This window comes from Trachypithecus francoisi, unplaced genomic scaffold (assembly GCF_009764315.1).
Source record: "Trachypithecus francoisi isolate TF-2019V2 unplaced genomic scaffold, Tfra_2.0 Lachesis_group1, whole genome shotgun sequence".
NCBI lineage: Eukaryota > Metazoa > Chordata > Mammalia > Primates > Cercopithecidae > Trachypithecus > Trachypithecus francoisi.
This window is the reverse complement of record NW_022681454.1, coordinates 15,184,943-15,212,909: the sequence shown is the minus strand read 5'-3', so window position 1 is coordinate 15,212,909 and position 27,967 is coordinate 15,184,943. Positions and strand designations below refer to the sequence as shown.

At 40.7% G+C, this 27,967-nt stretch overlaps 1 protein-coding gene across 1 annotated transcript in view; it reads left to right on the top strand.

Annotated features, from left to right (window-relative positions):
- TAPT1 (transmembrane anterior posterior transformation 1) overlaps positions 1-22,627 on the top strand; it is an 82,016-nt gene extending 59,389 nt beyond the window's left edge. Inside the window, 7 exon segments of the mRNA XM_033213820.1 lie at positions 4,071-4,151; positions 7,461-7,570; positions 8,959-9,018; positions 9,408-9,476; positions 12,941-13,017; positions 17,188-17,348; positions 20,404-22,627. Coding sequence (XP_033069711.1) covers positions 4,071-4,151; positions 7,461-7,570; positions 8,959-9,018; positions 9,408-9,476; positions 12,941-13,017; positions 17,188-17,348; positions 20,404-20,633 — 788 coding nt within the window. The 3' untranslated portion in view covers positions 20,634-22,627.
- Positions 22,628-27,967: the final 5,340 nt, after the last annotated feature.

The window sequence follows — 27,967 nt, the reverse complement described above, 5'->3', positions numbered from 1 at the left end:
CTTTTTTCTTTTGGTTTCTCTTCTCGCTTCATTTCATTCATTTGATCCTCAATCGCTGATACTCTTTCTTCCAGTTGATTGAGTCAGTTACTGAAGCTTGTGCATTTGTCACATATTTCTCGTGTCATGGTTTTCATCTCTGTCATTTCGTTTATGACCTTCTCTGCATTAATTAGTCTAGCTGTCAATTCTTCCACTCTTTTTTCAAGATTTTTAGTTTCTTTGCGCTGGGTACGTAATTCCTCCTTTAGCTCTGAGAGGTTTGATGGACTGAAGCCTTCTTCTCTCATCTCGTCAAAGTCATTCTCTGACCAGCTTTGATCCGTTGCTGGCGATGGGGTGTGCTCCTTTGCAGGGGGAGATGCGCTCTTATTTTTTGAATTTCCAGCTTTTCTGCCCTGCTTTTTCCCCATCTTTGTGGTTTTATCTGCCTCTGGTCTTTGATGATGGTGATGTAGTGATGGGTTTTTGGTATAGGTGTCCTTCCTGTTTGATAGTTTTCCTTCTAACAGTCAGGACCCTCAGGTGTAGGTCTATTGGAGATTGCTTGAGGTCCACTCCAGACCCTGTTTGCCTGGGTATCAGCAGCAGAGGTTGCAGAAGATAGAATATTGCTGAACAGCGAGTGTACCTGTCTGATTCTTACTTTGGAAGCTTCCTCTCAGGTATACTCCACCCTGTGAGGTGTGGGGTGTCAGACTGCCCCTAGTGGGGGATGTCTCCCAGTTAGGCTACTCAGGGGTCAGGCAGTCTGTCCCTTCTCAGATCTCAACCTCCATTTGGGAGATCCACTGCTGTCTTCAAAGCTGTCATACAGAGTCGTTTGCGTCTGCAAAGGCTTCTGCTGCTTTTTTTTGTTGTTGTTGTTTAGCTGTGCCCTGTCCCCAGAGGTGGAGTCTACAGAGACAGGCAGGTTTCCTTGAGCTGCTGTGAGCTCCACCCAGTTCGAGCTTCCCAGCGGCTTTGTTTACCTACTTAAGCCTCAGCAATGGCAGGCGCCCCTCCCCCAGCCTCACTGCTGCCTTGCAGTTAGATCGCAGACTGCTGTGTTAGCAATGAGGGAGGCTCCATGGGCGTGGGACCCTCCCAGCCAGGTGTGGGATATATTCTCCTGGTGTGCCCGTTTGCTTAAAGCGCAGTATTGGGGTGGGAGTTACCCGATTTTCCAGGTGTTGTGTGTCTCAGTTCCCCTGGCTAGGAAAAGGGATTCCCTTCCCCCTTGCGCTTCCCAGGTGAGGTGATGCCTCGCCCTGCTTCAGCTCTTGCTGGTCGGGCTGCAGCAGCTGACCAGCACCGATTTTCCGGCGCTCCCTAGTGAGATGACCCCAGTACCTCAGTTGAATGCAGAAATCACCGGTGTTCTGTGTCGCTCGGGTTGGGAGTTGGAGACTGGAGCTGTTCCTATTCGGCCATCTTGCTCCGCCCCCTGGTGTCACTTTTTAATATTTAAGCTTACCATCCTTCACATACTTCATCTTATAAAATTGCATTTATTTACCAAATTTATCCATTTTTATTAATCTCTTTTTTTGGAATAGTCTGCTTTTTTTTGGAATAGTCTGCTTTTCTAAAATTTGTTTTGGGCTGGGCACAGTGGCTTACACCTGTAATCCCAGTACTTTGGGAGGCCAAGGCGGGTGGATCACCTGAGATCAGGAATTGGAGACCAGCCTGGCCAACATGGTGGAACCCTGTCTACTAAAAATACAAAAATTAGCCGGGCATGGTGGCGCATGCCTCTAATCCCAGGTACTCCGGAGGCTGAGGTAGAAGAATTGCTTGAACCCGGGAGGTAGAGGCTGCAGTGAGCAGAGATCGTTTGCACTCCAGCCTGGGAGACAAAGCAAGACTCTTGTCTCAAAAAAATAAGAAATCATAAAGAATAAAAAATCTGTTTTGCCTTAAATGTACCTTTAATGAGATAGGTTTTTCCTCTTTGATCAGTATCCTTGGAAATGAAATTATTGCAGATTTTCTCTATACTTGCAGCTGCCATGTGCCCAAAAATCAAATACAGTTAGATTAATTCTACAGTAGTTTTGCTTTGTTATATTAGAGTTTAGAAAAGTTACTTTGGCTCATTTCAAATAGTGTTTTAAATTTCTCAAGGCCATTTATTTTAAGATAATTCTGTAATGAAACAAGTCTATATTACATATTCATGTTTGGGAAATATCAGAAATAAATACGTTTCATTGTTAAATTCATTTGTGGAAATTAGAAAGGACTTAGCACACATATAGGTACAGCTTGGTGAATAATTCTACAGAATTCCAATTAAAGATACATTGGCAAATTTAACCCCATGAGTTAAGAGCCACAGTTAGCTATAGTAACAAAGAATATATTTCGTATTAGACTTTGATGGAACTTATTCTAGGGCAGACTTTTCTTAGTTTTCTTTAACCTGTATCCTCTTTTGACGTCACAGAATAAATTAAACATGTGATCTAGAACGAATCAAAACAGGTGCACCTGAAAACTCCTCGCGGACTTGCTCCGGAGGTGCCCTGCCTCCTAAGGAGGCATCTCAGTGCTTGGTACCTTGAGACTCGCTGTGCCCTGAGCTCACACTCCAAAACGCAGTACTGCATAATGAATGGTGCTTCAGCTTTGGAAGTAGGAAGCAAGTAGTGCCCACTGGGCTTTGAGGGAGCGAAGGCACAGCTCAGACCCATCACTAATAAGGAGCTGAGCTACCCTGAAAAAGAAGGTACCAGCAACTGACTGGAAGAGCTTAAGGATGTAGGGAAGGTACGGAGAGTAAAGGCCAACTCGCTTATAGAGAAGGAGGTTTTGCCGAGACGGGCAGATCACGAGGTCAGGAGATCGAGAGCATCCTGGCTAATAACGGTGAAACCCCGTCTCTACTAAAAAAATACAAAAAACTAGCCGGGGGAGGTGGCGGGCGCCTGTAGTGCCAGCTACTCCGGAGGCTGAGGCAGGAGAATGGCGTAAACCCGGGAGGCGGAGCTTGCAGTGAGCTGAGATCCGGCCACTGCACTCCAGCCCGGGCGACAGAGCGAGACTCCGTCTCAAAAAAAAAAAAAAAGTTTTTAATCACATTGCTAGAGAATAATGAGGAAAGGTGTAAGTAAAAAAAGAGAAGCAAAGATAGTCCCATGAATTACATCAGGATGAAATTGAAATTCAGAGCACTTATAGGAGGCGCGCCATGGCTGAATGAGGCTTGCGATTACTGAGGCATTGGGAAAGTAGGGAAATGACAACAGACTGTAAAAAAACTTTTGAGTTGGGTTGTTATATGAGTGATTGTTTCTAGTCACAGCCTCCACTGTTACACAGACACACATACATGGGTGTGCCACTCTTAACTGCAGACAAATTTATTTCATCCCATTTCTTGATTACATAGTATCTTAGACTATGAGAAAGTTAACAGCTTAAAAAGTGAAATGTGTACACTGGCCTTTAGCAATAATTCAGTGATTTGATTTTATTAAATTCATCCCACCTAATCTCAGCACATAGTTATTAGTTTATGGTAAATATTATGAAGTCCAATTTGGGGTTATTTTCCCTCAAGTTCTACCTATACCCCAAGAAATGCTATTGTAATAGCAGGATTCTCTCGGCTAAAGGACTCATCAGTTCAGTAATTGTGTACTATTTACCAGATTAGAAATAGTCTGGGATTTTATAAAGGGATTTTATTACCCAAAGTCTTTCATTTTACTCTTTGCTTCTATTTTTTCTTCTGTAAAATGGAAACAGTTGTCATATGTCCCCAAAGACCACTGGAGGAATCTAATGACCCAGTCTGAGCAGTTTGATGGTTTGAATACTTTTTGAAGTTTATAGAAAACTGGAATTTCCATACTAGAATTATGTTGGCAAAAGAAGTCAGTGGCTTACCAAGATAGCACTAACCTATATATATACACACATATATATACACATATATATATAAAGTTGTATATTTATGGTCATTTATACATTGTCTAATAATTTCATCATGTTCTGGCTAAAAGAATTGTTTCCTATATGTACTTTATTGTGTTGTTTATATACACTACAGTACTTATATGTTGATTTTTTTTTTCTTTTAGATATTAAGGAACGATTCACAAATTATGTGCTTTTACTAATAGTGTGTCTAAGAAACATGGAACAGTTTTCTTGGAATCCAGGTAACTCACTCTTAACAAAACAATGTCTTATAATTTTCCTTCTAAGCCAAAATCATTCTTTTACACGGAATAAAATGAATATTGCAGAAAGCTTCAAAAGACTTTGGCTGTTTTACTGTTTGGGTGTTGGAGAAACAATCATCTGTCACATAATGACATTTCAGTCAACAATAGACCACATACATGACGGTGGTCCCATAGTTTCTAGTGGACGTGAAAAATTCCTGTCACCTAGTCTCCTAGTGTGCTTTTCTGTGTTTAGACATGTTTGGATACACTTAACATTGTGTCACGGTTGCCTGCAATATTCAGAATGGTAATGTGCTGTACAGGTTTGTAGCCTAGGAGCAGTAGGTTATACAATATAGTCTGGGTGTGTGATTATACCATCTAGGTTTGTGTAAGTACCCTCAATGATGTTCACACAATGACAAAATTGACTAAAAACACATTTCTTAGAATGCATCCTTGTTGCTGAGCGACACATGACAGTACCTGTTTCAGTAGAATGGATTGAGTATGTTTTCTGTGGTGTGGTGGGATGCTGTCATTTTCTATAAACCCCTCCGTGTCTCTGGAACTGTATACTCAGTAGGTGAGCGCACCCTGTTATACCTGGCAGCTCTGAGCCTCTCTTTTTAACTGTAGTGTGCTTTAGTTACCTAAATCCAGAAAGATCATTTTCATCTTAGGGGTTGACCAGAAGAACCTTTGCTCTTCCCTAACATTTATCTTTTACCCATTGATTAGCATTTTAAATAGGGGTAAATTAAGTATAAAGCAAGGTGGAAATTTGGCTACTTAGGTGCATCCCTAAATTCAGGCTGACAGGAAATTGTCAAGATTCCATGAATTTTCATTATCCATTCAGTTAGCAGACATTCACTGAGCATATGCTAGTTTCTAGGCACAAGGGCACTGTGGCAAATGTAAAAAGTACTAAGACATTTGTAGGACTTACAGGCTAATTAAGGGGAAATGGGTAATTATAATGCTGAAGTGAGCTAAGTGGGAAATGATCAATTTCTCAGGTATCTCAAGTAATTTAGAGTTTTTGTTTGAATATCTGACTTTTTTGTTGGAATCTCATTCTTAAAGGATGAGACCATGTTTTAGATTTCATTTATTACTCCCAATATTATATATGTTATAGGCATTTATTAACTTACTAATTTATTTTAATTCATTGATAATTTTCAAGTAACTGAAAAATCAAAAACATATAAAATGAGAGAGATGCTCCTGGAGATACATTTTCAGAAGTTTTTTTCGTAGAGAAACCATAAGATTAAATGATATCTGACAGCAGCTGGAGTAGGCTACCTGGCTTGTGGTGGAAAAGCCTCTTCCTCCACACACACAGCTAGATTCATTGAGTACCCAGATTTTTTTCAGTGAATGGTGGTATATTTCTTTATAACTAAGTCACCTAATAGGGTGTCCATGAAGGGCAGAGTGGGTATGTGTCACTGGTTCCAGTAGAGTACATGTAGGATCAGCAATTCCCAAAGCTGAGTGGTTACAACAAAAGACAAGTAGTCTTTGTGCCTCCTAGACAGCTGGATATTTGAAGTCATTCTCATTTATACTGTGACTTTAAAAATTATCTTGCCTCCTTTATTAGTGCTATGGCAGATAATATGATAAAAGGAACACTTGCTTTTATTGATGAATTCACAATTTTCACTCTTTATTTAGGTTTATTAAAATTTCTTTTAAAAAAAACCAACAAAGTGCCATTTATGGAAGGTTGCTCTAAGTTCTCAGGGTCATGAGGAATATGAAAACAGCACTAGCCATTTTGTATGCCAGGAACATTGCTGTGCACCATTATCTCATTTAGTTCTCATAATAATTAAGTGTAGACACTATCCTTACCTTGTGGTTGAGGAAGCTGGAATTTAGCTAATTAAGAAACTTGCCCTTTGCCAGTGATGTGGATTCAAAAAAAACTTGCCCAAGGTCATATAGCAGTTAGTAGCAGAGCTTATCGGCGAAAGAGGTCCCTTGATTTCCAAAACTTGACGTGATGCCAGACTCACAGAAGCTGCCTACACTGTCAGCCGGGATAGCCCAGCGGTGTGGTCTTCATCCCATCCTCTGGCTACCTGGGTCTTGAGTTGCTGTGGGTCCTTGTCAGTGTTTCTCCCTATCTTTCTTGCTGTGTCCAACTCTTACATTCTTTTCCAAGTTCTTAGCAGGTTGTCTGTGGGTGTGTTTTATCAGGTACCTGATACTGAATTGGCATTAAAATGTTTTTTTATTGATGCGTAATTTTCATAGTTTGGGTGTGCAAGTGATAATTTAATGTATTCGTATACTTTGTGAAGATCAAATCAGTGTACTTGAGATATCCATTACCTTAAATATTTGTCTTTTTGTTAGAACCGGTCAAATTCTTTTCTTCTACCTATTTTGAAATACACAGTAGATTATTGCAAACTACAGTTACCCTATTTATCTGTCTAACACTAGGTCTTACTTGAATAGACATTTAAATGTTATAATGGTGAGCAAATTTATCAGGTTAACATCTGTATGACAGTGAAACAAAGGATTGATCAATATCTTTAAGTTATAGTGATCAAAGAAGGAGAAGATTGCTCATCTACAAAACTATAGCACATCTCTTCTAGCTATTTACTGTCACGTTGAGGCAGCTCTGGAATTAAAGGATTTTCTAAGGAACCAGCTTAATCTAGTCATCCCATCAGCATGTCAGCACATAGGCTTCGTAAAGGCAGAGGCTCTCTGCTAAACCCCCAGAGCCCGCATGTAAAGCAGTTCTTGGCACTTAGAAAGTAATGAATAAATATTTGGGTTTTTGTTGTTGTTGTTGTTGTTTGAGACAGAGTCTTGCTCTGTTGCCCAGGCTGGAGCGCAGTAGCACCATCTCAGCTCTCTGCAACCTCCACCTCCCGGTTCCAAGGAATTCTCCTACCTCAGCCTCCCAAGTAGGCGGGACTACAGGTGCACACCACTACTCCTGGCTAATGTTTGTATTTTTAGTAGTGACGGGGTTTTGCCATTTTGGCCAGGCTGGTCTCAAACTCCTGACCTCAGGTGATCCAACATGCTGGGATTACAGGCGTGAGCCACTGTGCCAGGCCTGAACAAATATTTGTTGAATGAAGTATCCTTTAACTTGATACAGTATAGCTCTTTTGGTAAAGGTTATAATTGAATGCTAGTTCATCATTTACTGAAAATACAGTTTTGTTCTAGAGATTTCATATTTCTGTGGTAGCCTGTGATACGGATTCTGTTCATATTAAGATATTTCTTTGTTTTTCTCTTTTCTATTTATAGATCATCTCTGGGTGTTGTTTCCAGATGTCTGTATGGTAATTGCATCAGAAATTGCCGTGGATATTGTAAAACATGCCTTTATCACCAAATTCAATGACATTACTGCAGATGTATGTATTTTGACATGCACTTTAATGTTTAAAGTTTACTTCTGTTGCTTAATTTTTAAAAGTTGTAGGATAATAGAAGTTTATTAATACTTTAAAGTCAGAATTGTAATTTTAAGTTTCTAAAAATTATTACATTATTGAAAGTATTCTGTTTTAATATTAGGCAATGCTAATTCCATATCCTGGGGTAGAAGTATAGACCAGCCTGTAGTCAAAGTCACGGTGTCACTAACTCAAAATCATTCTGATCAGTTAACACTGTCATAATCTGTTTAAAGACTTTAAAATCACATTGTTTCTATTTTAAAACTTAGACCATCAAAACTTTTCTCTCTGGCTAGGTTTTTAAAATATTTTGTGTTTAAAAATTGATTTTTTTCCACAATTATGAATAGGTTCCTGGTAAGTTTTAGAAGACGAGAGCCTTACATTTTTCTGGTGAAAGTGTTTAAACTTTGGGAAATTTGTTTTATGTTTTAACCAGATGTTCTGGATAATTTCTAGAAATAGATATGTGGCTATAGATTTATTGCATATGAAGCATAAGAAAGTTTCCTAATGTATTTCTCATTCCTGCCTCAGTCCCAAAATAAATAATAGTTCCACAGTTTTCTAAATTTTACTGGGTGGTGCTTTTAATAACAGTCTCACAGTAATATTTGTTTTATTTCAAAAGGCAATTATTTAAAATAAAATGCAGTTGCAACAGCTATGATTCGGTTATGAGTTTCTGAATGTTTTAATATACTTAAAGTAAATAGTTTTGTACTTTTTTGTAAAGCACTGATAAAGTAATCTCACCATTTACTTTCTCAGCTTTCTCAATGCAGAGTGATTCCCTTTTCATAGGATCATTTATTTAGCATTTGAAGTCAAAATTAATAGACTTGATTGAGACACTTGTGCAATTTTTAGTGGAAATAATCATTCACAAGTTCCTTCATATTTACTATGTTCCCTAACTTAGTTTTATGTCTTTTTCAGCATTCATTTTTCTCAGAAGGCATTATTATGGTTAGATAAACAGTAATTTTTTAAAACTATTCATTTAATTTAAAATTTCAAAATTATTTTATATACATTCCACTACTTAAAATAGTCACTCTTCCCCAAATTCCAAACTCTCAGGATCATAGTCATTGGATATTTATTCCCCTTTAAAGAAAAACCTTTAAAAGATCTATGAATGTTAAGAGTTCACGGGAATTAAGGTTACTTTTTACCTTTACTGTAGGAAAACAAATAGGGAAATTATGCCCAGATGTCTGCTTGGTTATTAGCACTTGTTCCTGGTTAATTATTAAACGTTTTTATTAATAAAATCTAAGTCTTTCTGCATGATATATTTTTACTATATTACTTAATATTTCATTCTTATTTGTCTTTAGGTCTACAGTGAATATAGAGCCAGTCTTGCTTTTGACCTTGTTAGCAGCCGACAGAAAAATGTGAGCATTTATCAAGGGCATAATCCGAAATTAACAAAGGCATAGTCTGAAATTAACTGAATAATGCTTAATTTAGCATGAAATATTAACTAAAGGAAAGCTACATAAACTGCCTACTTATCTCTGTTCTCAACACTAAATAAACATTTACAGATTAATAGTAATACTTAACATTAAGTAGTGTATGCTCTTTGCAGCATTTTAAGTTATTCAGCTTTGTATTTAAGACTTGTGAACATTTGGATTTCCACATCATTTTATAAGTGCCAGGTTCTGTTCTTGCTCCATAGCCTCACCTGTTTAGAACATTTGCTGGTAATAAGTGAATAGTACTTTTAAAATGCAGTTTAAATCCCATAAATCTGAATCTTTTGCTCTGCTCTGTTCAGGCATACACTGATTACAGCGACTCTGTAGCACGGAGGATGGGCTTTATTCCTCTCCCACTAGCTGTTTTAGTAAGTACATACTTTTTAATGTTTTTTGTAACAAAGCCATCATCATAGAGTATTAATAAATGGATTATTAATATGATTGTTTCAAAAGGACTTGATATAAAACTTAAGCGTAAATAACTTGGAAGAAAATTTTGTTTTAAATTATAGCAATAGCTTATATATCCAAATATCTATTGGTTGAGCCATCCAATAGATAAGTGACACTAAGCTGTTTTATGTAAATGGCTTTCCTAACAATGAGAACACTCTGTTTTGCTTATTCATTTAGTAAAAACGTTTTTTAATGGAAATACCTGAGCATGGGCATTAACGTGGCCACTGTAACACATGTTGATGGGAGTATAAATTAATCCAGTATTTCTACAAGGCAATGTGACAGTATCATGCTTTAATTCAGTCATTTCATTTCTAGAAATTATCCTAAGAAAATAGTTATAAAAGACACACAATGATTTGTGGGCACAGCTTTGCATTTCAATGACATTTGTAATAATAAAACTTTAGAAGCAAGCGAATTAGGTTAAATAAATTATGGTATGCCCAAATGAAGACGTATTCTCTATCAGTGGTAATTAATACTTTTTAAAAATTGTCCAGACTTTTTGCAATGAAAATTCCTGCTTTTATACTCAAGAAATAGTATTTTTTTCAAAAATACTACTGAAACTTACTAAATCAACCCTCAACAAGTCATCAACTTGGAATATTTTAATGAATTGCCCAGAACAGGCTTGCAAATAGTTTCTAGCAACATTAGGCTATAATAATGTTAATTAAGAGGATTTGTTTAGCCTGGCTTAGTGGCATGCACCTGTAGTCCTAGCTACTCAGTAGTAGGCTGAGGCCAAAAAAAAAAAAAAGAAAAATATTTGCTGGCTGCACTTGTATTTGATTATGTTCTTTCTTGACTATTCTATCATCAAAACAGATGCAACCAGCCAGGCACGGTGGCTCATGCCTGTAATCCCAGCACTTTGGGAAGGTGAGGCGGGGAGATCACCTGAGGTCAGGAGTTTGAGACCAGCCTGGCTAACTTGGTGAAACCCCATCTCTGCTAAAAATACAAAAATTAGCTGGGCGTGGTGGTGGGTGCCTGTAGTGGGCGCGTGTAATCTCAGCTACTTAGGAGGCTGAGGCAGGAGAATCACTTGAACCTGGGAGGGAAGGTTGCAGTAAGCCAAGATCGCGTCACTGCTCTCCAGCCCAGGCGACAAGAGCAACTCTCTGTCTCAAAAAAAAAACAACACAATTCTCTTTTTTGCCAAAGGATATCTAGACTTCTATAGCTGATATCTAGACTTCTATAGCTACTGTAGTCCCAGCTACTCGGGAGGCTGAGGCAGGAGAATGGCGTGAACCCGGGAGGCAGAGCTTGTAGTGAGCCGAGATCCGGCCGCTGCACTCCAGCCTGGGCGACAGAGCGAGACTCCGTCTCAAAAAAAAAAAAAAAAAAAAGAAAGGGAAGGTCATACCAGCTATATTTTAGACCAGCTTCCTTGACTTTTTTTAGATGACAGATGATTAATAGGCTTAATGCTATTTAAATTTCAGTGTGACTTTACAGATAACCACATTAATTTTTAATATAATTAAAAATTAAACATTTTTAATTATATTAATAGCTTATTACATAATAATATAGCTTTCTTTTGCTTGGGAAAAGAAACTAGAATTTCAGAAAAATGGAGGCTTTCCAAATAATAAAATTGTTTGTTAAAGGCTTAAGAGATTGATAAAATAGAGTATTAAATATTTCTGCATTTGTTTACTACAACTAGAAATATGAAACGTACAAGTATAGGGATAAACCTACATGGCCTGATTTTTTTTTTGTTTTTTGTAAGGATTGGTCAAATGATTGGATTTAAATATGATCCTGCTTTGCCAACTAATAATTGACTTATTTGTCTAGTAACTTGTCAGAAAATTCATAATTAGTATGAACTTTTTTGATTTAGTATTTAAAAATTTTTCTTCAGTCTTTGTTTTATTCTTTAAATGAGTTTTTATGGCTGTTATAGCGAAGTATTTATGAATAATTAATAATTGACAAAACACTTTTGGAACACCTCCAGTGTGCTGAAAGGGGGTTGTATAGTTAGGCAGAGATCTAGTGGGCTTCCTTCTACAGCACTTTGCTCACAGAGCTTCGTTGTGTGCCACAGCTTTGGCAAGCATCCAGGAGACTTGAGAAATATACCAAGGCCTCTGTGACAAGTTAATTCTTTAAGGCACAGGGATGGCAATTTTTTCTTCTAAGCGTTACATTAGGTCCTAAGATGATTTTATATCTGAAAAACGAAAAACTGTGTATTAAAGTCTCATGGAAATTAGACTGAGTAAAAGTTAACTGACAATATGCTAGATAAGGGTGTAGTTATTTAAGCCTTAAATGTGATCATTGGTTTGCCTTTCATATTAATGAATAAAATCCTAGAGTTCCGTTAACTTCAGTCACAAATGCCTATACAGTAGACATTACTCTGTTAGAGACTGTGACATGGTTGAGGGCTTCCATTGTCACTTTTCTCATAGTTAGAGTTTATTGAACATATGACAATCCATTGCCACACCTCTTCCCAATTGTTCTTTTATTAAAAGCATTTGTAAATGTCTTTTTAAATGTGTACTGTGATGTTTATTTAAGATACCCTAATAGACATTTGATAACTTGACATTACTAGATAAGACCACTTCTCCCAAAGTCTCTGTTTCTCTTTTAACATATGGGCACAGCTGCACTTGTAATGTGTGGACATTTTCCTTTAACTGACTTCACCAGATTTATTCAGCAGACTTACAAGGATAACGCTGTTATTCCTTTATTTCTGTGAAAGAAATAAGAAAATGGATATTTAACTATAACTATCCAAAAGAGAGAAATGTTTCAATGTTGAATTAATTTTTAATAGTGTTTAGTTTTTCTAAATACAAAACTTTTAAGGTTCCATTTTTCCTGTGTTCCCTGTGAGTTACTGGTGGTTCTTAAAAGAGTCAAAGAAGAAAGGACAGCGGGGAGGGGGGAAAAAAACAGGAATAAGGAAACGCCCACCAAATGATTCTAGTTCTGGTGTGGACACGTGTAGCAAGATGAAATCATTTGTACTTTGCAGAATAATATTTTATAAAAATCAGCTGCTTTGCATCTCTATGAGGTATAAGTACATGTGTCATTCATGACCTAGGTATAGGGCGGACCTCAGAGAGTCCACAAGAGTGAAACTGTTGCACTAGCCACAGGCATCCCAGATTTGCTTGAACCAGTCCAAATGTACCACAGGTTTCACAAGTAGGCAGATTTTGATACAAATCCACAAATTTGCCTTCTTGGATTTTTAAACAAAGGCCATAGATTTATGCCTAAAATGTTAAAGTCAGCATGGAGAAATCTTTTTAAGTATTAACTAATAACTCTGTGGTTGTGTGTTCTGTTTGTGTGTTTTTGTTGGTTTGTTTCTGGCTAGCTCATCAGAGTTGTAACAAGCTCAATTAAAGTGCAAGGAATCCTGTCTTATGCCTGTGTCATACTCTTCTATTTTGGGTAAGATTATTCTTGAATATGTTTTTGGCTATATAGTAAAGCATAAATGCAAGATGTAATGGAAGTTAATAGCATCCCAATCATACTACTCCCAGTCTATGCCAGGGGCTTCCTTTTAATAGCTATACCTCCAAGTGTATTTGCTTGTGACTCGGTTAGATTAACTACACTGCTATTTGGTAGTAGTATTAATAGTACTTTAGATTTTATTTTAATTTTTAGCAAAATCTTAAAGCCCTTTTTGCTTAAGATTTAGGTTTCACTCACATTTTTTTGATGAATAAAAGCCTGCCATTGCAGACATATTTTCATATTTAAAAACATCTTTGACCCTCCAATATGTTTCCCACATTGAATTGTTCAGCACACTGTAGGCGGGCATCACATAAAACCAAATGTAATGCACAAGCGTAGGTTTTCTGTGACCAGTGGAATCCATCTGCAGGTTTGTTGGTCTCATGATCTTACATTTTAGTTGAGGGAGACATACAGTAAATTAACAGCTAATTAAGATAGAAATAAATGGTATGAAGAAAATAACAATATAAAATGATGATTTTGCCATTGTTACTTTTCTCAAGAAGTGAACAATGATAAAGTAACCAGACCTGGCATTCAGTTAACTTACTGAAAAATGAAATGGGAAACCTATTCCACCCTTGCTTAGGTGGTGTGCATCAGGAGCTTCACTCAGGGAGGGGTGGGTGGTCTGAAAGGGGTCGAACTTGAATCCCTCCGGAGGAGAAAGGTTGGAGGGTAAGCATAGCAGTCACAGTTTGAGCGATGGATTTGCTTAGTGTTCCAGTTTCATGGTTTTTTTAGTGTGTTTTTCACATTGTTTCCTGCTCAGGGCTTAGCACACTACCTGGCACATGCTCAGGAAGCTTCTGTTAAAGTAGCATGGGAATAGTCACTTACTGTCTGCACTTTCCACCTCTCCACCAAGTATCCTGGGTTATGGGCCTGCTTCCCAGCTCCTTCAGTGCCTGGCTCAGGCCAGTGTCCTGAGTGTAGGTTATGAGCTGCCTGTAGGTCATGCAGCGAATTTCAGTGTTTCACACAGGAGGGTGAGGTTCTGATCACACTGTACAGCATTGCCTATTTTGTTTGAATGAGTATGTAAATAGTTTACTATATTAAGGTAACTCTTTTCATTTTTTGACATTAAATAACATTAAGACCTTCCTTTTCTAATGTAGAGTCTCACACCGCCCCTCAACGTTTTTAACATTGTGCTGTGTTTACCAAGTGGTATTGCTGTAATCTCAGTGGGAATAATTGACAATCTAATATTCTAGTATTTTTTACATAATAATCACGAAATGAAGCATGTATATGCTACATCTGAAAACCTTTGTTTAGTTACAGTTGCCTGTGCATAGTTCACCAAGGGGGATGTACTTTAATCTTGAGTTACTTAGAATTCAGGGTACCTGTGCCCCCAGCCTCCAGTGTCGCCTCCCTCCCCATGTTGCTTCACTTCTCCACCTGGATAGCACAGCCAGACAGATCTGCTCACTTTTCTACTTTATTCATCTACTCTAATCCTCATCTCAGGGTGATTCCTAAATTATCCTCTTCTCCTTCTGAAACTTTCTCAAAACTACCTTGTCCATGCCTTCTTTATCAATTAATTGCACCAAACCCAAGAATCTGTCTTCAGTTAAAAAAATAAAGCCAGGGCCGGGCGCGGTGGCTCAAGCCTGTAATCCCAGCACTTTGGGAGGCCCAGACAGGTGGATCACGAGGTCAGGAGATCGAGACCATCCTGGCTAACCCGGTGAAACCCCATCTCTACTAAAAAATACAAAAAAACTAGCCGGGCGAGGTGGCGGGCGCCTGTAGTCCCAGCTACTGGGGAGACTGAGGCAGGAGAATGGCATTAACCCGGGAGACGGAGCTTGCAGTGAGCCAAGATCCGGCCACTGCACTCCAGCCTGGGCGACAGAGCGAGACTCCGCCTCAAAAATAAAATAAAATAAAATAGTCAGAATTCATTTGGGCCTCCTGACATAAAATGCTGAAGTTTTTCCCCACTACACCCAGTTTATCGTCTTTCCCTCTAGACTCACTCTTGCCAGCTAAGGTGGGAGGACTTGCCAGCCTCTGCTGTTACTGCTCTGCTCAGCGCTCCTCAGGGAGCAGCTGCTCAGCAGCAGGGCCTGAGCCTGGGCTGGTCTAGGGCTTGGCCAAAAAGAAGCCAGACAAGTGCCCTGCCTTGATGTCACAGAAATTCCAGACAACAAATAGACAACAACTAGAAAAGCAAGTCACTCTATTGATGGTAGGAATTGTTAGGAAGAAAAGCACAGTAGTGTGAGGAGATGAATGGGAGAGGCAGACGCAGCCGCCTTAGAGAGGATGGCCAGGGCAGGCCTCTCTGGTGAGCTGGTGTTTCAGTAAGGAAGGGAGCTGTGCAGCCACCTGGGAAAAGCGTAGGCTTAGCAGAAGGGCACAGGGACACAGGCCTGGTGGAGGAACAGCAGGCGCCAGGCAGCTGCAGTAGTCCATGGGCAGCCATGGGGGCAGAGGGCCCGGGAAGGGGAGACCACGAAAGGAGCTGAGCAGAAAATGGCATGGTGGCTCATGCCTGTAGCCCCAGCACTTTGGGAGGCTGGGATGGGAGGATTGCTTGAGCCCAAGAGTTTGAGACCAGCCTGGGCAACATAGCAAGACCCCAGAGCTACAAAAAAGAAAATTAGCTGGGCGTGGTGGCATGTGCCTGTGGTTCCAGCTGTGCAGGAGGCTGAGGTGGGAGATTGCTTAAGCCCAGGAGTTCAAGGCTGCAGTGAGCCATGATCATGCCACTGTACCACAGCCTGGGTGACAATGCAAGACTGTCTCTTAAAAAAAGAAAGAAAACCAGCTTCTTCACTAGCTGTAAAACTGGCATTGAAGTTAATGTGAGACTTTTTTCTTCCCATAATTTTTTCCAGATTTATATTGAATGCCTTAAAATATTCATATTCTTTGACCCAGAAATTTTATTTCTGTAGTTATAGGTATCTAGGTATCCTAAGGAAATACAGATTTAACATGTTTTCTTAATCAGAAACTTTTTAGTAGAAGCAAAATATTGAAAATAATCTAAATATCCAAAAATAAAGAGTTGTTTGGGGCTTTGTTATTTGATAACCCATACAGTGATGTTATAAGGCCATTTAAAAGAATGTCACTGAGGAACATTAACTGATATGGAAAAATATTCATGGTACATTGTTATATAAATAACAACAATAATAACAGAAGTGCTTGCCATTTCTGTGTGCCAGGCACTGCTCTGAGCACCTTACCTGACTGCTCTCCTTTCCAGATTAGCTGGTTGAGTAGCTTGCCCAGGTGCACACAGGTTCTAAGCAGTGGACTCAGGACTCCACACCGACACACTTCCCCCCAGAGTCCGTGCTCTGTCTCCTGACTCCCCTCGCCTACTGCCTTGTAAAATAGACCCTGTTTCTATACAGCAAGAAAGTACAAATAGAGGCGTACTCAGAGAAGGCAACTGAAAGATAACATACTAAATGTCACAGTGATTATCATAAGGGTGTGGAATTGTGTAATTTTATTTTATTTTTGTTCATCTACATGTGCTAAATGTATTTGTTGTATAATAAAAGAATAAATGTTAAAGTGTTTAATACCAGGAAAAATTTCTAAGTCATATAATTTCTTATAAGAGAACTAAGGAGGCCAGGCATGGTGCTCACACCTGTAGTCCCAGCACTTTGGGAGGCTGAGGCAGGTGGATCACGAGGTCAGGAGTTCGAGACCACCCTGGCCAACATGGTGAAACCCCATCTCTACTAAAAATACAAAAATAGCCGGGTGTGGTGGCGGATGCCTGTAATCCCAGCTACTTGGGAGGCTGAGGCCAAGAATTGCTTGAACCCAGGAGGCGGAGGTTGCAGTGAGCCGAGATCGCACCACTGCACTCCAGCCTGGGTGACAGAGTGAGACTCTTGTCTCAAAAAATAAAAAAGAAGGAAACTAAGGAATTCCGAAGTTTTTCTTTGTGGCAAAGAAGCCTCAGAAAACTCAAGGTTTGTGTAAATTCCTGGAAATCCCTGACCTGTCCCCATCCCATGCCCCCTGCCTTCTCCTTAGCCATGAGCATTCACAGGGATTTAGATGAATTCCAACGGATATGGTTTGTTTTGTTTCTGTTTTTAGGTTGATATCCCTGAAAGTACTTAATAGCATTGTGCTGTTGGGGAAATCGTGCCAGTATGTGAAAGAAGCCAAAATGGAAGAGAAGCTGTCGAATCCTCCCCCAACCTGCACTCCAGGCAAGCCATCCAGTAAATCACAGAACAAATGTAAACCCTCTCAAGGTAGGTTTGGTCCCTTTCTCCACTTCCCTGGATCATTTTCAAATAGTTAAATCACAGTTCGATCAATGTTAAGCAACGCTTTAAAGATTGGTTTCACTTTGCCTAGGTTTTTTGGTCTTTTAATGGTTGTGTTTTAGATCCCATCGCATATATACCTGGCCCAGTGTTCTGAGTTTTTCCATTTACTCATTCGCTGTTCAATATTGAGCACCTGTGACACGTCAGCTCCAGTGGCTGCAGCAGTGGGTGGAAAGGCAATTCTCTGCTCCCATAGAGCTTGTTCTAGATTGTCGGGAAGAGGGGTAGAGAGAAATAAATACGCACTATGTCAAATGACGGGGAACTGCAGAGAAAACAAAAGCAGGATGGGGAAAGGGAAGTACAACTGGGAGTTGGACGCTCCCCCAAGTGTGAGGAGATGGCACTGCACAGAGTCCTGGAGCCTGAGGATGGCGCATCCAGCCTTCCAGGAGCAGCTCCCAGTCAGAGGCCCAGCAGGCCTGGCAAAGGCACCAAGGCAGGAAGATGCTTGGTGCATCAAAGGACATTAAAAGCAAGGTGGCTGCAGTGGCCCATTCCCAGGGAAAAGGACTGGAGAGGGGGTTTTGGGGGCCATGGAGGGCTGCAGGCTGTTATGAGGACCTTGGCTTTGACTCCAGGTGGAAGGGGGCTGTTGTGAGGCTTTGAGCGGAGCAGTGGCATGGTGCAGCTGACATTTTAAAAGGATCATTCTCAAGCTTTATGGAAAATAAACTCCAGAGGGGTGGGACCAGAGAGGCAGCTACCTGGCCAGGAGCAGGGTAGGCAGTGTGAGCAGGGAGACCTGGCCAGGTTCTGGATAGACCTGGGAGGTTTGCGTGAAGTATTTGCTGATGAGGAAGTTACGCAGTGTGAGAATAAGAGAGTTCAGGATGATTCCAAGGTTTCTGGGCTGGAAGATTTGGAGGAAGAACTGGGACACTGACTTAATTTTTGTTGTTAGGTGGCAGTTCCCTGTTCACAAAGGTGTTTGTTCGTATGACTTTTAGTTTAAATGATGTATTTTTAAATGTGTGGAACAACTGTGTGCCAGGTATTAGAGATGCTGAAGATAGAAAGATAAATAAAGGATGTTCTTCAAGGCTTCGTGTAATTACGGGGGTCCAAATAGGTGAGCAGAGGGTTTGGAGGGTCAGGAGAGGGTTCTTCTAAACTAAAAGCTTGAAGGATGAAACTGGCCTAGGGCAGGCTGGTGGAAAGGGCACTCCAGAAGGGCCAGCACGAGTTAGATCATGGAGGCCTGGAAAAGCATCTGGAGAACTAGCAGCTCAATATGGCAAGTGTGGAGTGTGCTTCAGAAAGAGGGAGGAGAAGAGAGTTGGGCTGGGCTGGAGTCCTACCTGAAAGTGGGGCTGTGCTCATCGTGTGTACTTAACAGGAAGCAAAAATAAAGTAAAATAACAATGTGTATAATCACTGGGAAATAATTGTTTTCATTATAAGAACACTGTTAGTAATAAGGATTGTATTTTTTTCTTTTTTTTTTTTTGAGATGGAGTCTCGTTCTGTCGCCCAGGCTGGAATGCAGTGGCGTGATCTCGGCTCACTGCAAGCTCCGCCTCCCGGGTTCACGCCATTCTCCTCCCTCAGCCTCCCAAGTAGCTGGGACTACAGGCGCCCGCCACCTCGCCCGGCTAGTTTTAGGGTTTTTTTGTTTTTTTTTTTAGTAGAGACGGGGTTTCACCGTGTTAGCCAGGATGGTCTCGATCTCCTGACCTCGTGATCCGCCCGTCTTGGCCTCCCAAAGTGCTGGGATTACAGGCTTGAGCCATTGCGCCCGGCCAGGATTGTATTTTTTTCAACCAACTAGGTAATTCATAGTGAGGCCTGTATGTGTTCTCTTGTTATGCATATTAGTTAAGAAGTTAGGCCAGGCATGGTGGCACACACCTTTAATAATCCCAGCACTTTGGGAGGCTAAGGCAGAAGCAGCACTTGAGCCCAGGAGTTCGAGACCAGCCTGGGCAACCTCTAGTGAGTCACATCTCCACAAAAAATATAAAAAGAAGTTACTAAGCATCAGTCTTGCTTTCAAGGAGGATCCAGTCTAATGGGGATAAAAGCTTTAAGCACGTACTACAGGGCAGGGCCATTGACTCGGGTCATGTTATGAGAAGTACATTCAGGACGAGGGTCTGAGTGTTTGCACAGAATGTCTTAGAGGTCAAGAGAACACAGACTAGAGACCATTCAGGAGGGTGTTGAAGTCAAGCTGAAGAGTGGGAGGGGGCCGTCTCTCAAGGCTGCATCAGATTCATCACGTTGTAAGGAGACAAAAAACAGCAGTCCTGGGGGTGAGGGCAGGAGAGAGGAATTAGTGCAAGAGAGCTGGATGTGTCATTACCTCCATCATGGCAGTGGTGTGACCAGGTGTATGCACATGTCAGAACTCATCAGATGATACATTTTAAATGTGTACAGCTGATGGTGTGTCTTTTTTTGCCTCAAAGAAGCTGTTCTTACATGGATTGAATGTATGATTCAGATGAGTCGCTCCAGGCCCCAGCCCAGCTGTCCCCAAAGCCAGGCTCCAGAATCTCTGTGGCCTAAAATAAACACTGGGGGTTTTGTTTGTTTGTTTTTACCTCTGGTTTGTACCTCCCAGAGATAATGATGCTAAACCAACTGTAGCTGAAGTGACTACAGATGACAGGTAGAATGTAGTAAAGTCTTCTTGGCCCACTCCCTGATGTTCCATATTGGAGCAAATGTTAATTTTTCAGGACTGGCAACAGTCAGGTTAGGTCTTGATTATATAGAGAGGAGCCGTATTGTAGGAGTTGCGATCTTTCTACAGTTGGGTGATGGCATTGTTTGTGTGATACGAGCAACATAATATATACCCTTCCGTAAAATTGAACAAACAGATGATTAGCCTCTAAGTTTTATTATAAATGATGGCTGCTTGTACAACATGCTATGGGCACTTTTTTCAGCACCACTATGTTGGTAAGCTTTTATTGATTGCACATTGGGGAAAATCTTTCTCTCATTTAATGGACCTATTTTATCACAGGCCTTTCCACAGAAGAAAACTTGTCTGCCTCCGTCACCAACCAGCCTATTCATCAAAAGGAAAATATCATACCATTACTTGTGACAAGCAACTCTGATCAGTTTTTGACAACTCCAGATGGTGACGAGAAGGACATAACGCAGGACAATTCTGAATTAAAACACAGATCCTCAAAGAAAGATTTGTTAGAGATAGACAGGTTCACAATTTGTGGAAACCGAATTGACTGAATCTGTGGCTCCATGTGCTGACGAAGCTGGGTCCTGGGGCAGCAAGTGCTGTGTTGCCAGGACAGACAGATGCTAAACATGGCACTTAAATATTTATTTAAAAACTTAAATTATTATTGGCAAGCAGATCTTAGTATCTTTCTTCCAGTAATGTGGCCTGGCTGAGGGTCAGATCACAAGACAGGAGCGACCTCGGCCTTGACTCTCTGGGAAGCTTGATGGATTATAAAACTTCCTCCTGCCTGGCCAAGCAGCAGCGTCACTTCCAGGACCCAACCAAGGCAACATCAAAATCTGTTTTGCTTTGTCAATCTGGGCTTCCAGAATGTTGAATTTGCCTCAATGCCTCTTCAGTATAAGGAAATACCTGGAAAACTGTGAAGCTTTTACCATGACGTTACCTTACCAGTCTCATACTATTTTCACAAACAGTTTTCAAATGTTACTTCATCTGCCAAAGCATTAAAAAAAACTAAACATAAGTCAACATAAATGTTCTTACCACCAGAATAACCCTTAAAGATGTATCTTGATTAATCAGAATAAAAGGCTACCTTAAATAAGACATGATGAATAGTAGCATTTTGTAGGGTAAACAAAAACAAAAAATGCTAAACCAGTTTATTTATTTAAAAATTAATGAAGGCTATGCATTACTGGGAAAAACCCTTCATAATTTTTCAGTTTACTCTTTAAAGCAAAATGTGAGCTGTATGTCATTTAATTGCGGTGGATAAAATATAAATGTCCTTACAAAAGGGCACTTTTTACACCAAGGAAGCAGAGCAGTGTTAACTTTAAGGTATACTTCACTGGTTTTGCTTTAAAACTAATTGCTTCATAAATTATTACAGCTAAAAGGATTTGGTGTTGAACAGGCTGAAAAATTGTCAGTGTACAAAATCCGAAACTGTCAACTTTAACTGTAAGTAAATGCTCCAAGTGTGTTAGGCAGCAGCATCTTGCTTGGGCTTATCAAATGCATCAGTCCTTCTGTTTAGGTGGACAGCGGGTGTGCCTGTGCTGGGGCAGGGTGTGTGTTCTGTGGGTGTGTGTCTGTGGGGATGTGACTGTCAGGGTGGGCCTGTGCTGAGGGTGGGGCAGGCCCCGGTCTAGAGAGGATTTTGTGTGAAAGTAAATGGGTGTTTGAGGCGTATGGGTGGCTGTCAGTGTGGGGAGGCATCTGTGTATGGCTGTTGGGAACAGCAACCAAAAGGTGCTTTTGGTTTTGTTTGAGATAAGGTTCTGTTTCTACTTAATTACTAGTTTGTGGCCTACATCACAGGTCAAGTTATTTCCCACCCGTAAAACTTCTACAACTTCTGGTTTCAGAACTGTCCAGAAGGTGGTACTGTTAACTGTTATTTCCTTTGATGTTTTGATTTTGAAGTTTAGTTCTCATGCATATGTTTCAGGCATATATATATGCAGAAGGCAATTTTTAGGTGATTTGTCTGTTTCTTGGATGAAATATAAAGCAAACTTTAATGTTCCGACTTGTTCATTTGAAATACAAAAAAAGTAAGTGAATTTTAATGTTTTGTATTAACTAAAGAAATCTGAAGATTAATGTTGAGGAAATTGTATGGACATGCCTTTGTGAAACCAGGAAGTATTTTAAGTTAAAAATGAAAAAGCTTTTAATTGCTTTGTATGTGTTTTAGTGGAGCCCCATTTTAGAATTATTATTTTTTTTCCATCTCCCTTTACCAACAAAAGGAACAATGCCACGGTGAATGGAATAGTTTGGGGAAAGCTTTGCCAAACACAACCCTGATTTCAGAGCAGGAACATGGTTTGGATAGATCTTCAGTTCCGCTTGAATTATTCTGTTACTGTGCTGTCATTTTCAGAAGATTTCCATTCCTTTGCAGATGCTGTTGGGAGTTTGGGATTATGTTCATTTCTTCTGTCATAATGGCATTCAATACTAATTTTATAAGTGCATCTTGTGTGAAACTCAATAAATTCAATTTTGTAATCTTTTTTAAAAAGGTCACTGAATTTCTTTTAATATTTACTATTGTATTTGGAAGAGTGAATTTCCCACTGTATAATAAGAATTTATTTGTAATTCACAAGTGGTAGAGCTATCGTAATTTAAATTATTGTTTTGGTCTTAATAGTGGCAAAATGTTTAATTTTGTCTTTGGAAAAAATAGGCTGGGCCTTGATTTTTTTTTTTTTTTTTTTTTTTTTTTTTTTGAGGCGGAGTCTCGCTCTGTCGCCGGGACTGGAGTGCAGTGGCCAGATCTCAGCTCACTGCAAGCTCCGCCTTCCAGGTTCACGCCATTCTCCTGCCTCAGCCTCCCGAGTAGCTGAGACTACAGGCGCCCGCCACCTCGCCCGGCTAGTTTTTGTATTTTTAGTAGAGACGGGGTTTCACCGTGTTAGCCAGGATGGTCTCGATCTCCTGACCTCGTGATCCGCCCATCTCGGCCTCCCAAAGTGCTGGGATTACAGGCTTGAGCCACCGCGCCCGGCCAAGGCTGGGCCTTGATTATAGACCGTTTAATATTTCTCAGCAAATGAAGGTATTTACATTTTACAAGTGGTTTGAATGTCACACAAAATATTTTTCACATCTGGGAGTCAAGTTCAAGACAGTGCTTTGGTTTTAAAAAAATCTAATGAAGGCACAGCCTAGGCCAGACCCTTTAGAGTAAGTGTAAAGACCAAGTGTCATTGATACACTTGTCCAGATTTTCTTGTGGACTTTGGCCGGTAATTAGACTTTATATTCATTTTAAATAAAGTGAAAGAAACTTCCTATAATTGGGCATCAAAATATATCCTACCACTCCTGGTAGCTCAGCAGAGGAGGAGATAAATTTACAAAATAATATCTCTACATTGTTGTATGTTTTCATTTCAACTATTTTTTATCAACAAAGATTTGTTAATCACTTCCTATGTGTCAGAACCTGTTCTAAGTGGTGGGATCAGCAATGAACAAAGTAAGTCCCTGTTCTTCTGTGGAAGACTGATAGGAACAAGTCAATGAAATAATGTCTGCTGGTCACAGGGTGTCCACTGACCAAATGATTTCTCAGGCTTATTTCAGCTCTAAAATATAGTGTCTTTAAAATGTTTATGTAAGTCTGATTTTTTTCTTATTGGATTGGCTTGAAATAAGATAATTGTATAGCAATTTTACAGTGCTTCTATAAAATAGAAATAAGAAAATACTTTCTTCCTGAAGACTGCTAGTTATCCAGCAGAATCCGTTCTCCTGTTCCATTGTGTAGAGTTGTAGCTGGGCACGTGCTACTTGCTGGGGACTACATTTTTCAGCCCCTCTTGCTGTTACCTGTTGGCCAGCTGACTCGTTCTCCCCAGAGGATGTAAATTGAAGGGTGTATGCCGTTATTGGGCCAGGACCCTTAAGACCGTGGGTGAGTCCCCCTCACCTCCTCTGTCCCCTTCCCACAGGTGGAACCCAGAGAAGGTAGTGACCTTGTCCCAGTAGGTGCCCATCATGGCAGAGCCTTGAGAGAGAAGGAACCTGGATCCCTGAGTTGCCGCTGTGGAGTAGAGTTGTTGGTCAGCTTGGAAAATTCTGCTTGACTATACATAAGAGAGAAACTTTTGAAATGCCATTGTTTCTAAGCCACTGAACCTGGAGATTCTATTCATGAAGTTTAGCCCACGTTAGTACATTAGGAAATCTGAGAGGGACTATTTAGAGATCTTTACATAAAAGGAGCAAGGAGTTAGACCTATCTTGCTAAAACACATTCTTCTGAAAATTCTCTCTCTGGATACCCATTATTTATTATTTATATGGAAAAAGATAAAGATTACTCCACCCATGGCCGGGCACGGTGGCTCAAGCCTGTAATCCTAGCACTTTGGGAGGCCGAGACGGGCGGATCACGAGGTCAGGAGATCGAGACCATCCTGGCTAACACGGTGAAACCCCATCTCTACTAAAAACTACAAAAAACTAGCCGGGCGAGGTGGCGGGCGCCTGTAGTCCCAGCTACTCGGGAGGCTGAGGCAGGAGAATGACGTAAACCCGGGAGGCGGAGCTTGCAGTGAGCTGAGATCTGGCCACTGCACTTCAGCCTGGGCGACAGAGCGAGACTCCGTCTCAAAAAAAAAAAAAAAAAAAAAAAAAAAGGTTATTCCACCTCACTTTTTCAGAGGTCAGACTCCCAGCACCCTTGGCTGCCTTGAACTAAACATTAAACTTGCTCATAAATGGCAAGGTTCTATTTGTCCGTATCCTCTATCAAATAGACATTTCTTGCCCTTTATCTCAGGAAAGTGTGTATAGTAAAAGAGTAAATTGTCAGTACAGCTTAACAGCAAGGAGAAGTAGAAGCAAAAGGAGTTAAGAGAGCAATAAAAATATACCTGAGGCCAATGATGCCATGCCTGTGATTGCTGATAAACTGTATTACAGGTCAGTGTGATGTGTGGTATACAGTAAGAGCCTGAGATCTAGGCTGATTTAGATTGTGTTCGTTACATACAATTAAGGATTGTGTTTGTTTGATACAAATTAAGGTGTGTACAATTGAGAGGGGAAGTTGTTCAGAAAAAAACGGCATTCTCAGGGAGCTTGAGTTACCTGAAAAGTTTGCTTATAGGGAAGAACTAATGCTTAGCAGTGCTGAGCAAACAAGGCAATTGCTGTTCTAAATTTTATTAAGAAAAGAGAGTAAATGTATCAGCAAGTTGGCAAAAGGCACAGTTATGCATAGTGTAGTAAAGTTGTATTTGAGGTTTTTTTGATATTTAATGACAAGGTGGAGGTATCAATACAATATATTTTGCTTTTATATGTCTTGTTTTTTGTTCATTTGTTTTTTGTTTTTGGCTTATAAGGAAACCAAGGGAGGTCTTGAGGGCCCATTTGGCCTCTTTTTTAAAGGTATTAGCTCAGGAACTACAGAATGAATAAGCTCTTGCAGTGTGAATAACCTTCAAAGTGGATGGTTTATTTTGAAACTGCAATTATTTTCAATAAGCCCATTCTCATTCCATTTTTAATATGTCAACATAAGAATGTAAGTACTGGGAAGGTTAGAAATCGCCATAATGTCAGATTTAACCAGATAAGTGAAATGTATAACAAGGAAAAGGCATAAAAAGCTTGTTAGACTTCTTTCACAGATATTAATTGCACTGTCACTGAGCAGAGCACAGAAATGAAGGAGCTGTGCTTTCTGCCCATGTGGCTTGTCTGTAGTCTGACAGTGAAAAGTCCAAGATTCTTAGCAAGGCATTAAAGACGGGGGCGCTGATGGTAAAACCGACCCGGCAATTACAGTCCTGTGTGTGTGATAAGTACCACCATAAACCATGGCTCTGGCTGCACGAGAACATTCAACCACATTCGCTGCTGTAGCCCTTGCACCTCGTTCCTGGCACACAGAGGCGGGCAATAAACATTTATTGGATGAAGAAAAGAGAGGGGCCATTGTAGAAGGTGTGCACTTGGGCCACCTTGAAAAAAGTAGGAATTAGATGGATAAGAAGGGAGAGGAAGGGCAAGGCATGAGAACAAAAGAGGAAAGAGCACAGCGGAAGCTGCAGCGCAGGTTTCCTTCACTCCTGGGATAAACATCAGGGCCTATTAAGTGTCAGCCGTGTTGCTGGGAACATGAGGAGGGAAGCTTCCATCCCAGCCCCAGGGAAACTGAAGATGGAGGATGGAGGCAGGGGCTAGATCTCAGAGCACTCTTAATGCCTTTCTAAGAATCTTAGACTGTTAATCCTATAGACAAAGGGTGGAGGAGCTTAAGTGAAATTTTAAGTTGTTGTAATTATCAAATGAAAAATAAAAAAAAAAAAACTACTTGGTAAACTCTGAACTGCTATGATCAGATCAATGTTTTAGAAAAGTCAGGCTGATGTCCTTGTAAAGGATTATTGTCTAATCGCTTTTGTTGTGTTCGTGTGAAAGCAGGGCTAAGCTCATTTCCTACATTCTCCTCATGGAACCTTTATGTCTCTCTAAAGCAGACACTGTTACCCCATTTTATAAGTAGAAAACTGTGGCTTAGAAAGGTTAAGTAACTTGTTCAGGGTCACACAGGGAGCAAGGAGCACAGCAGAAAGTTAAACCGCCTTCTTGAACTGGAAGACCAGTGTTCTCAAGCTCTCTGCCTTCTGCTATTTATGGAGAAGGGAGAAGCCAGGCAGGGAAACCCCTTAGGGAGGTGCCTGCACCCACTCACAGCAGAGTGCAAGGACTTCAGGGATGCAGGGTGTACCGAGCTCTGGGATATTTGCCCCTCTGAGATGCTCTGGAGAGCTAGCCTGCCGTGTGATGTCGCAGTCAAGACCCTTGCTCTGTGCACCACAGCAAACCTCAGTCTTCTCATCAGCAAATCAGGGTTAAGAATATCCACTTCTCGGGCCTGTGAAGAGCAAATCAGATAATGCATCTGAAACTCAGTTTGTGAAGGCAACACACGTGTCTTAAGCTACGCTGACTCAGCCCACATCAGTGATCAACACAGTGTGGTCCCCAGGCCAGTGGCATCACATCTGGGAACAGACCAGAAATGCAGATCCTTGGGCCCTGCCCAGACCTGCTGAATCGGAAACTTCAGGGGTGGAGCTGGACAATCTGTTTTGTTTGTTTGTTTGTTTGTTTAGACGGAGCCTTTGTTTTCTGAGATGGAGTCTTGCTCTTGTCGCCCACACTAGAGTGCAGTGGCACGATCTCAGCTCACTGCAACCTCCGCCTCCTGGGTTCAAGCAATTTTCCTGCCTCAGCCTCCCAAGTAGCTGGGGTTACAGGTGTGCACCACCACACCGGGCTAATTTTCGTATTTTTAGTAGAGATGGGGTTTCACCGTGTTAGCCTGGCTGGTCTCGAACTCCTGATCTCAAGTGATCCACCCACCTCGGCCTTTCAAAATGGTGGGCTTACAAGTGTGAGCCACTGCACCCAGCCAGGACAATCTGTTTCAACAGGCCCCAGGGCAAGTCTCCCCACTAAAGTGTGAGAACCCTGGAAAGTCATCATCCTCTGGATTTCAGGGTGATGGGTCCAAAAACTCACCTCTACTTTTTCCAAAGTAAAGATTGGAGAGACTAAAACAGGATCTGGGGGCCAGAAGTTCTCTAGCATATGACCATATTCTGTTTAAAATCCACGATTGCTGTCACTCACTCAAGGCCAGGCAGCTAGACAGAGGCAGAGCAGGCTAGGACCAGGGGCTTCTAGATCTTCCTGAAACCCCCGCGCTTGTTCTACTGCACCTTCAGGGCTCCACCCCATCACCTGGCAATAATACCTTCAAATCATAGAGCACTCAAGATACCAAAGCTTTAATCACCAAGGGCTGGGGAAGGGAGAAAGGATATACAATCCA